This window comes from Pollicipes pollicipes, unplaced genomic scaffold (assembly GCF_011947565.3).
Source record: "Pollicipes pollicipes isolate AB1234 unplaced genomic scaffold, Ppol_2.1 Scaffold_6686;HRSCAF=7923_pilon_pilon_pilon, whole genome shotgun sequence".
NCBI classification, from domain to species: Eukaryota; Metazoa; Arthropoda; class Thecostraca; order Pollicipedomorpha; family Pollicipedidae; genus Pollicipes; species Pollicipes pollicipes.
The window spans coordinates 8,200,735-8,211,028 of NW_023596921.1; the positions used below are offsets into that span (position 1 = coordinate 8,200,735).

General features: G+C 50.8%; 1 protein-coding gene across 1 annotated transcript in view; it reads right to left on the reverse strand.

Moving 5' to 3' along the window:
- The window catches only part of LOC119107397 (neuronal PAS domain-containing protein 4), a 76,390-nt gene extending 66,345 nt beyond the window's left edge, over positions 1–10,045 (reverse strand). The window contains exons 1-2 of the mRNA XM_037230830.1: positions 9,910–10,045; positions 2,889–2,973 (exon numbers count right to left, since the gene is read on the reverse strand). Of these exons, the coding sequence (XP_037086725.1) occupies positions 2,889–2,959 (71 nt within the window). The 5' untranslated portion in view covers positions 2,960–2,973; positions 9,910–10,045. The remainder of the gene's footprint in view (positions 1–2,888; positions 2,974–9,909) is intronic.
- Between the last annotated feature and the right edge of the window lie 249 nt (positions 10,046–10,294).

The window sequence follows — 10,294 nt, forward strand, 5'->3', positions numbered from 1 at the left end:
CGCCGTAATAATGCCTGTTAGACCAGTTGCTTATTCTGATATAATCCTCAACATATTGATAACATATGTTGGCATTTATTCATGCTGTAATCATGCATTGTGGGCATTATTTCATGACATTATGAGTAAGAGTATGTTGTCAAACATGCGTGATAAGTGCTTTCCGTAAGCTTAAGCAAGGACCCACCTGTCAACTATCAGGTAAACGCTGGTGAGAAAATTTGTTTAAGTCAACTGGACAGAGGTTAGGGTCGCAATATCAGGGGGATGGAGCTCGTCGATAAATCTAACATGCTAGACCTACTGGTGTTTCCCGACTTTGAGCAATGTTAATTGTCCATTTGGAGAGAAATGAAGCATTAATGCCTTTTTAATTCTTAAGGCGGTGTAACAACAATTCACTGCACGAAAATATTGCTTTTGTACCAATGGTATTTGCCCTAGTCAGGCATACCACCACCTTACTAGGCAACTGCAAAATTATGCACTTTAAACCGTGAGGTAGAAGTTTTTTGAGTTCATTTGGAGCCCACAACCGAAGTTGACCTGTTCTCGTTCATTGCCAATCTTTACATCCGGGTTTCTCATCTGCGTTGAGGCTGCAGAGAGATATCTTCGTGTCATTCAATGCTACAATAGGCCGGCCGGTGTTCTGCGGCCGACTCCTATGATGACACTTCAAAATTAGTCGGGACACGTAGTGCCCACGTGATTTAGCTCGCACCTAACGCCGCTGGACACGCATTTTTAAGCCACTGGTGCAACTTAATGATAGTAACAAACGCTAAGAAATACCAAATAGCAATTACACGTCGGTGTACCGAGCCAAGGCAAAGTGGCAGCAACAGAGCCGCTGCTCCGGAGGACTCGGTTCCGACACGCTCGGGGCTCTGTGGCGGACCCAGGCTTTCGTCAAGGGGTGACCATGCAATACTGTGGGACCCGTAGAGTTTAGGGCCCTCCAAAATCTGTGGATCTCGGCCATTAAATTCTAAGATTCTCATGCATCCTTTTCTTAATACGGGAAACCATTCTTCCGTTCGCAGCCCTAGAAAACTAGGCGCGGCAGGCGTGCACATACATGGAGCGTGCTCATTTTCTCTAGATCATGGCGGATCCTGCCATTCTGACGCTAAGTCTTTCGGAGAAATATGACAAAACGAGTTAAAGTTGGCTGCTAAATACCATCAAAATCAAGCACGATACTTGATCTCAAGGTCGGCTGCGGCAAGCCGGTTTCCGGTGACTAGACAGCTGGTTGATGTTGGGATAAGCTATTGGCTCTAATGACTAATGCAGTGCTTGTTTTGACTATAATGAAACGTAACGAGGTGTGCCTGCATTCAAACTGTATTAAAAATATATTGCGCAGGCATAACGAGTGTCAACAATTTAGTAACCAAGGGAAATAAATGTGTTGCGTCGGCCACGTGTAATATCTCAGTAATCGCGCGTAAAAAAATCGTCGGAGCATGTGTGGCGCTGCTATCTGCGGCCAGAACGTGAAGGCAAATAGTCACCACATGGATTTCGGGCTGTTGAAGATGTGAGCAGGTGAAATACAATGAGTGATGGAAGTGTTGGCAATCACAAGCACATGGTGGGGCTGTCGGCAAAAGAGCAGGGCCCTTATGTTCTCATGGGAAGAGCCCAAGACCAACATGGAGGGTTCCGGAGTGGTCAAGAGCCCCCCAGTCGATCGACATGTAGGGCCTCGTTAGCGAGGTAGGCCCTCAGATAAATGGGAAGTCAAGGTCAATGAGGACGGCATCTAACTGATAGAGGGTGCCGTAGCAGTTCAACAAAGATATTCCTGTCAGTAGTCTAGGGCTCCTCCAGCGAACTGGAAGAATCCAAGACAAATGTGGAGGACCCCAGAACGATCGACAGTGCCTTGTAAGATGAACGTATAGGGTTCCCGACAGCAACGTAAGGTCCTCCGAGCAAGATGTATAAGGTGCCCGAGACCAATGAGGCGGGCTCCCCGTGCGATCAAGTGTGTTTGAGCAGGTTAACAGACAGGGCCCCGACAACGATGCAAATCCCTACGAGCAAATGCGAAAGAATCCAGGACAACGTGGAAGGCTGCTTCGCGTTCGCACTGTCCCGGCAGGTAGGCAGCAACGAAAAATTAGTTACGTCTACTCAATATTTTTTTCTTTCGTTTGCTGCCCTCCCTGGTCGCTTGCAGGCCCAAAGAATTCCTTTTTTTCCGTTTTGTGTTTAAAAAACCTGCGCTCGCCCGGCCAATTATGACCTTTTTGTGGTTCATGGAACCTAAGGAGGCCCATAGCCTCTTTGGGTTCCATGAACTATAATAGATCAAGGGGTCTCGATCCGCCACTGTCTGGGCTCATCACGTGACAGCTGCCGTGACGCTGCTCACGGCGGCTGCCCTGAGCGGCGCCGGGCTGTGACACGGGTGTCGGGGGCGTCGCTGCGGGTGCCGCTCGCTCGACCGCGACCGACGCTGGCTGGCGGCGACGGCAGCGACAGCGCGACGCGTGCCCCGGATCAAGTCATGGCGTTTTATGACGCCATCGTAAACGCCGGCGCCCTCCTCGGATGACTGCCCCGGGGCGAGTGGGTGACGCGCTCCGTCGATGCGCTGAGGGCGTTGCCTCCGCGGCCCCACCAGGCACCTGTCCGCTAACGCCCCCCGTTTGCGGAGTGCGAAGGGAAAAGTGTCGAGAACTGATCAAATAGCCGTTATTTCATCAGCGCAAGACAAAACACACGCAAAGAGTGAGAAGAAAAACCAGGCACTGCCTAATGGGCTTTCGCGGTTTAGTATGCTCTCGCGGCTGCAGCTGCGGCTGACGGCGGCGACTCCGACCAGCTGCAGCTGCTGGCGGCAGCGGCCGGCCAGCCGCGGCTGCCGCACTGACCTGATGGCGTCGCTCTGTTGGCTGGAGGTGCTCCACGCCTCCGGGCAGGTGGGGTCCGCCGGCGGCAGCATGCCCTCTCTTTCCACTGCGGCGGGCGGACAGCTGGTCAACGGGGGAGGGCGTGGCGAGCCGGCGCCTGTGGGGGCGCGGCGAGAGGACTCGAGGCAGGCGAACACAGATGGGCGGTGGCAACCGCTGAGACGGCCGGTGGGTTAGCGCAGCCAGGTGTGACGTCAGCAGGGTGAGGGAGCTTTCGGCTCGGGCAACCATGTTTTTCAACTATATCATGAGAACCATGGACGTTGTGTGGAAGAATTTAACTTCAGTTTCCGATGCATTCCCATATATTTTGAACAATACAATTTAAATATGATTTCAGTGAGGCACCAGGAGTGGGGCCTATAGAAACAGCAGTGGCGTGAGAAGTGATAACAAGTGCTATCAGGAGTGCCAGGAGGAGTATCAGGAACGACGGGAGTGGCATCAGGAGTGACGGAAGTGGCATCAGAAGTGACAGGAGTGACGTCAAAAATGACAGGAGCGTTATCAGGAGTGACGGTAGTGGTGTCAGGAACGACATGAGTGGTTTTAGGTGAGATAAGAATAGTGCTGGGCAAGTAAAGGCGTCCGGAGAGCCTGCGTCTAAGAGAACAGACGAGTTGTTGGAGGGAACGCTCAGCTGGTAGAGCTCTCGCCCATCACGTGCGCTAGGCCGCGGGCTCGGGACTGGCTGCAGAAGTGGTGCTGCACTGCCGATGTCAGCAACGGCGCAAGGTGCTGTGACACCGACATTCGCTAATGTGTCGTGGGTCGTAAAATATCCACAATAAAAACGTGGGAAGAGGCTGGTAGAATGTCAGGAGAGACAAGAGCGATACGCACCAATAGAACTACTACTTAAGTGATGTATTCATTTATGTACAGCAACGCGGCTGTCAGTTGTCGTTAGACCTATGCCGATGTGCATGTTTGTTCTGCACGTCAACACCCGCCCGCGCGCGGCTCGAGTAAAATGGCGACGGCCAGGCAACGGTTACGACTCTAGCACGCTCTGTAAGTCTGCCTCGGGAAGCGAAAAGCTACTGCTCGACTCCCCCGCCCCTTCCCCTCTCTCCTCCCCCTCTCTCTCTCTCTCCGTCTATCTCTCTCTTCTCTCTCTCCCTCTGTCCTTCCCTCTCTCTCGCTCCTTCTCCCGCGCTCTTTCGCTCCGCCTTGGGACTCACTCGTCTACGAAAAACTGTGTAAGTATTTACAAAGCTCCAAGTTTACAATTGTTGTAAATCAAAGCGTGCCGTGTGGTGGAGGCATCAGATAAAACCAGCCACTGCAAACGCATACGCACGCGTAGGCGGAGGAGCCTCTCAGGAAGTGGGGATGCCAATGCCAACTTAGTGGTCGATTGTTTCCATGTGTCGACGTAGGGTCAATCAACTCAGTATTTTCTGGAAGTGAAGTTACCTTAGCGCGCAAGGGAGTTCCTACGTCTGTGCAAACGCGCCAATGGCCATTGCCATAGCAGTCCCTTGGTCCCTCATTCAGCCACATCTGTAGGTACCTTGTTCTCTGTGAATTACCATTCCATTACGCGAAGGGACATCACAAAATTGATTGTCGGTACGCCAGGATCAGACCAGCGCGCATGAAACCCGATGCGCTAGCCTAAGCTGTGTGGGTCTGCCGGAGCGTGTAATGAAGACTCTAGCCAACCTACGAAAGATTTGCGTGCATTGTAAACGTAACTATGCTTAGTTTCCACAGACTCTCATTGTTTTAGCCCTCGCCCCGATTTCCGTTTTTATAACGTGGACTGATGGTGTGGGGATGAGTGCTCCCATGTTATTTGAAAACTAAGAAAGATAGGACCCTATCGGAAAACACCAACAGATTGATCTCAACGAGATCTCGTGAGCAGTAATGCGCTTTATCTTGCTACATCAATAATTGGCCATGCCATACCATGTCAAAGTTTAAATGTTCCTGAAAATATACTTTTCAGCTCTTCACGCTCATGTGTATAAGACCATGTCTCTGAGTAGCACAAAATCTAAATAGGTGTGGTTAGTTGAATTTTTAGCAGAATGGCATGTAGCTTTATGTGTTTTGAGCACATCGTTAAGATATAGAGCTCCGTTAATCTAGTAGTGTTGTCTAGTAGGCTGCGGAATGTCGTGCAATGTTCCTAAACAAGTCGCGTTTGAAAAATAGGAAATGCTAGGGATGCGTTGTTGATATCAAAACACGCGCATTGCATGCCCCAGAGTATGTCGAAAGTTTGGGTGGCCGAAGAGGTGTCCAGAAAAAAAATCGTTAGGGATGGGGGAGTCCCATCGACCCCCCAAATCCCTCCCCCTTCCTATCAGGGCATGGGCCATGAGTAGGCATGGCTCTTCCATAGATCTGCAAAGCTCCATGGGCAATTGATGGACCATCAGTAATGGACCATTGATGGATCGCTAAGGTCTGGTCCTGTTGTGTACAGTAAAGCAAATTACAAAGCTAAAATATAAGTAGCGTTCAAGAAAACATGCACATGGAAGACACGTTTTGTGGTCACTTAATAAAAACGCTGTTCACACAGTAACGATATTATAAATAACAGGCTGACACCCTTAACCATCGGAAATGATAAGCAGGCCGCATTCGCCTCATACCCATCCTCGACGCTTTATCAGTCCGTATCATTACCTGGAACGACTCTAAATTTGCCCAATTATGAGGCGCCGTTGGCTCGGGGTGAGCGTCACTCCCTCATTTAGGCGGCGGGCTCGTTAGGCGTCGTTTCCACCGTCACGTGTGCGACGCGCCCGGCCCGCTGGTGGCCCGGGTGACCCCACTGCCCACTGTGACCCCGGCCGCGCCGCCTGCCAGGCGCAGCCCTGACGCGCCGTCTGTCACACACCAGGCAGCGCGAGCTGTCGTGCTCTGGCAGCCGCCGGGCGCGCTGGACAGGCTTCGCGTGTACGCAGTCACCGTGTATTTGCGGGGACCATCGGTTCCTACAGTACGTTAGGGACTGAAGTACAGATTTGTGAGGGAAGCGGAATGCTGATGCTGTTTGTAGTCCTTTTAGAAGGTAGTTTGTGCGTAACATTCGGGCAGACACAGGTAATGGCAGAGTAGGCATGGCTCTTCCATAGAACTGCAAAGCTCCATGGGCAATTGATGGACCATCAGTAATGGACCATTGATGGATCGCTAAGGTCTGGTCCTGTTGTGCACAGTAAAGCAAATTACAAAGCTAAATGCGCCTTGCCGCAGTTAAAAGCGCCTAAATATATATATATATATATATATATATATATATATATATATAACTTCTAAGCAAAACACATAGGCTGCTCCTTGTAACAAAACCACAAGACATGGGCGCAGACTTACGAGAGCCGTCGTGCGTAACTTTAGTAGCCAGTTCAGCACCTTCCCTGGCTGCGCGAGACTGGGAGGAACCCACATGAACCAAACAGGAATGTCCGAGAGACAGTAATGATCCCTTGAACTGTCGGGAAAGTCATCCGTGAGGAAGCTATGGCTCGTGGGATGGGTCTTTCTGCACATTCGCGACATGTGGGCGTCGTTTACCGCGTGGTATCAGTAATGTTCTAGAGGCTTGCTGTCAGGCTGCATTCTTGAACATTAAGGCGACCCATGAGGCTGGAAGGCTTCTGGGATGACAGAAGAGCTCGCGCGGACCTCTCGCTTATGACACAAGGTGTTAACATAGCCGTGTTCGACTATCGCCTTCGGGATGCTGACGGCACTGTACTGTATCAGTCTGTATCAGTCCCGGGATCCTGCCATCCAGGGAATAAAATCAGCCGGATCTCCCAAGTCCTATTTTGTACTTCGGGTATCTTAATTTTCCATAAAGGTTCATTTATCTTGTGTGTCCCCAAAACAAGCCCTTATTAAATTTTAAAAGATATCTATCGGCAATAATACGTGTCCTGTGGAGTAGTCACCCCAACGCAAGACAGCTGGCTGGACAGTTAGGCAGACTTTTCGCTGCGCTGAGCTGTTGTACTGCTTGTGCGGCGCTTTCTGGAGCAGAAGGCTTAATCTTGACTCCCTGTGTCCAAAACAGCTAATGAATGCGGTCACAAAATAAGTCTATAAACGTACGTGCTATCAGTACGTGCATGTACTGCAGTACATTGTTGAAATAATTGCTTATAAAGGCCGGTAAGAGCCTTACCAAAGGTATCGTACCGAATCTTTCATTGGCTGTTTATAGAGCCTCAACTCTCTCCGGACCATACTGTAAAAGCCGCGTTACCTAAAGTCATGCAGAAATTACAGATTCAGTATGGTGATTCCCGATCCTGTCGCGAGGAACAATTCAACCATTAAATGTAGAATCATATTTGACCCAGAGCCAGAATTTACTGTCAGAATTTTATTTGTTGTCTCATTTCATGCCTGACAATCATCAGTGGTCACAATCAGACCCCACTAATCTTGATGACTAGGACGCATGCTAACGTTAAACGGCGCTGGCTCCATGAGTCCATTCCGCAACATGCCCCGCTTAGCTGGTTGGACTCATTGGAGACAGCAGAAATACCCAAGCAAGAACCTGACCAACTGAGCTCTTCGACCCGCGTGCGTGTGTGCCATGCGAAATAGCAATGCAGACGAATGCGACCTGACGAATGCGCGCGGACGAATGCGCGCGGACGAATGCGGGTGGATGAATGCGCGCGGACGAATGCGAGCGGACGAATGCGCAGGGACAAATGCGGGCGGACGAATGTGAGCGGGCCTCTTGGGATCGAGTGGGCGGTCATTCCTGACTTCAGCAATCGTTAGTTGTCGTCTCATGTATATGATGTATGCTTAACACCGATTCTGCGCAACCTTTAAGCCATTTCAGATGCACCTTGACCTCTCAGCAGGGAGTGTCGCAACTTGTTTTTATGTTGTTTTGTGTTAACGCATGACTCTGTGCGTTGTTGTGATAGTGAGGGGCATTCCAAGTTTTCTTTTCGTGGATGACGGTAATAAAAAGGTCATGAAGACCTGCAGTATATGCATCCCACCCTGAACGGTTGCAAGGCTGATAAAGTAATGTATGGTTAACTTGTTAGGGTCCGTAACGTGCATATGGGATCGTGTGTATTGAATACGAATGTAAATGTAAAATTTCAATAAAACATAAAAGACGAATGCTTGACCGCAAAAATAGGCTGGCTCGAAAGCGCCATGTCAGTCACGAGTCACCAAATGTAAACGCTGCATTAATCATAATACTGAATATTGCCAACTGGGGATGCGTTACTGGGCACATTGTGACGCACAATACTTAGTGCACAATCAGTTCTTACTTCTAAAGGTGCATCTGGAATTTCTGATATGGCTCGCTGTTTCCGATAGCACAATGACAAAGATAGCGTTATCTGAGGATTGATGTTCGGTTTCACTTATTAGCAATATATATTTTTGGTACCGGTATAAATGCATTGGCTCGTACCCCATACGTAGTGTTCCTGCCATCCGGAGATATCCCAGGATCCGGGATTGAGACAAGCGTTCGGAGTAACATCCTGGTGTGGATGCTAATGACAGTATTTGGAAGGATCTCATGACGTCAGTGGGTGTTGAAGCCGTCCGAGTTTTGGACTTTAGCCACCGCTGACCCCCGGAGCTGACCTTCGGCAGGTTCGGTTCAGCTCGGTCCCCGGTCGTGTGCGACGGTGCCTTCACTTCTACCGGGTCTGGGAACATGCGAACTCGCGGACCAGCTGATCCCGTCTGGCCTATCTATGTTGTAGGTAATTCAGCAAGTGCATTCATACTGGCGATTAATACAGCGCCCATTTGTAATGAGCGTCTTGAAGTGAAACCCCGGGCACTGCTGGAGTGAGACGTAAGCAGGGTTTTAGAGATAATGTGGTTGCGTAGGTCAGGGTAAGGCAGCAGGAATGTAGTGCAGAGTTGCGTGCAGAAACTCGAGTTCCGGATAGTAAGACGACAGTTACCAGAAAAGGCCGGCGCGACACGGGAAACTCGCCCTGCCGGCTGCCATATTTAGTTGGAATTGGTCAGATATGTTTTCAGGGCAGGGATGTGACCAATGGTGCCTGCTGTGCTCACCAGTTTGATGCCGTAACGACACTGCACCGTGGATTTTTATTCGACCCGTGCAGCAGAATAGCAACCGCAACTTGGCTCCTAACAGCAGTAATGCACCAGCCACGTGTTATCAGTGACAAGGGGATTATCAAAAGATCTATGTGAAGTTAACAATCTAAAAAAACAGATAATGTCTCTTTAGGGTTGTGGTTGTGTACTGTTTCGCAATTACATGGACCGTTATACCACCTTAAGGCACAGGAGATAGCACCAGCATGCACTTTTCCACTGTATTTCGCTCGAAGCTGCATTGAATATGAAAGCAGCAGTAGGATGAAAATATGGCGCTGAGTGTGCAGGAAGCAAAGGGATGACCCTTCGATTGTGGCTCAAATCATTGGTACACTTACGACGTTCGGCCATTTAGTCCGCTCACTTATTTAGCTAATGCACGCGTAATGGTACGCTGCTCCCTGCAAGTAACAGGCCACATTCCCAAAGGCATCGTGTTACACACGCCTCGGAGCATACAGAAGTCGAAAAGACCATCATAAAGGCCACAAATCCATGAACATTTGTGTTCACATTCCGCGCCGGTGTGGGCCCTCCCCACGGCTGGAGGATGGGAGGAGGGGATCATGGCTTAAGGTGATTTGTTCACATACAGCCCATTGCGTCCAACTTCGACAGATTCAAGAAACTTGTCCCTTGTCATTCTATGAGGCGGCGTCCATTCGTGAGCGATCATTCAGCACAGCATGGCGATCGCAAGCGACGACAGTTGTTGCATTGCGCAAAATGACTCCAAATGACACCAGCAAGGACCATCAGGTCAGGGTATCACAAGAGCCCTGCATGGCGAGTGCCCTCGCCGAAATAAAGAGCCCATCTCCTGAATCGTACATCGGCCAGCTCACGCGGCGGCGAGATGCCACGCCGGCGCCATGCTCACCTTTGATGTGGTAATCCAGCGCTCCGATCTTTGCAGGTACTTGGGACGCAGACGACGCCGAATCGCCACGGTCCGCGTATCGGCAGCGTATCGACAGCGTATCGGCAGCGTATCGGCAGCAGAGTTCACTTGCACGTGTGGGTGAAGCGCTACCCGACCACCTGTCACATGGGTCGCCCGTCACCTGCACCAGGCCGCTGCCAGCTGGTGCCCGCGCCGCTCCCCTGCCGCAGCCGCGCTCCGACGGCGCCGCCGCCGCTGGGCTGTCGACACCGGGCCCGCCGGGCGAACACGGAGGGCAGCGGGCACCGCCCACTAGCTGTGGTGATCGATCACGTGCCAGTCCTGTCCCGACGGCCGCACGCACTGGCTCCCCGCCGGCCAA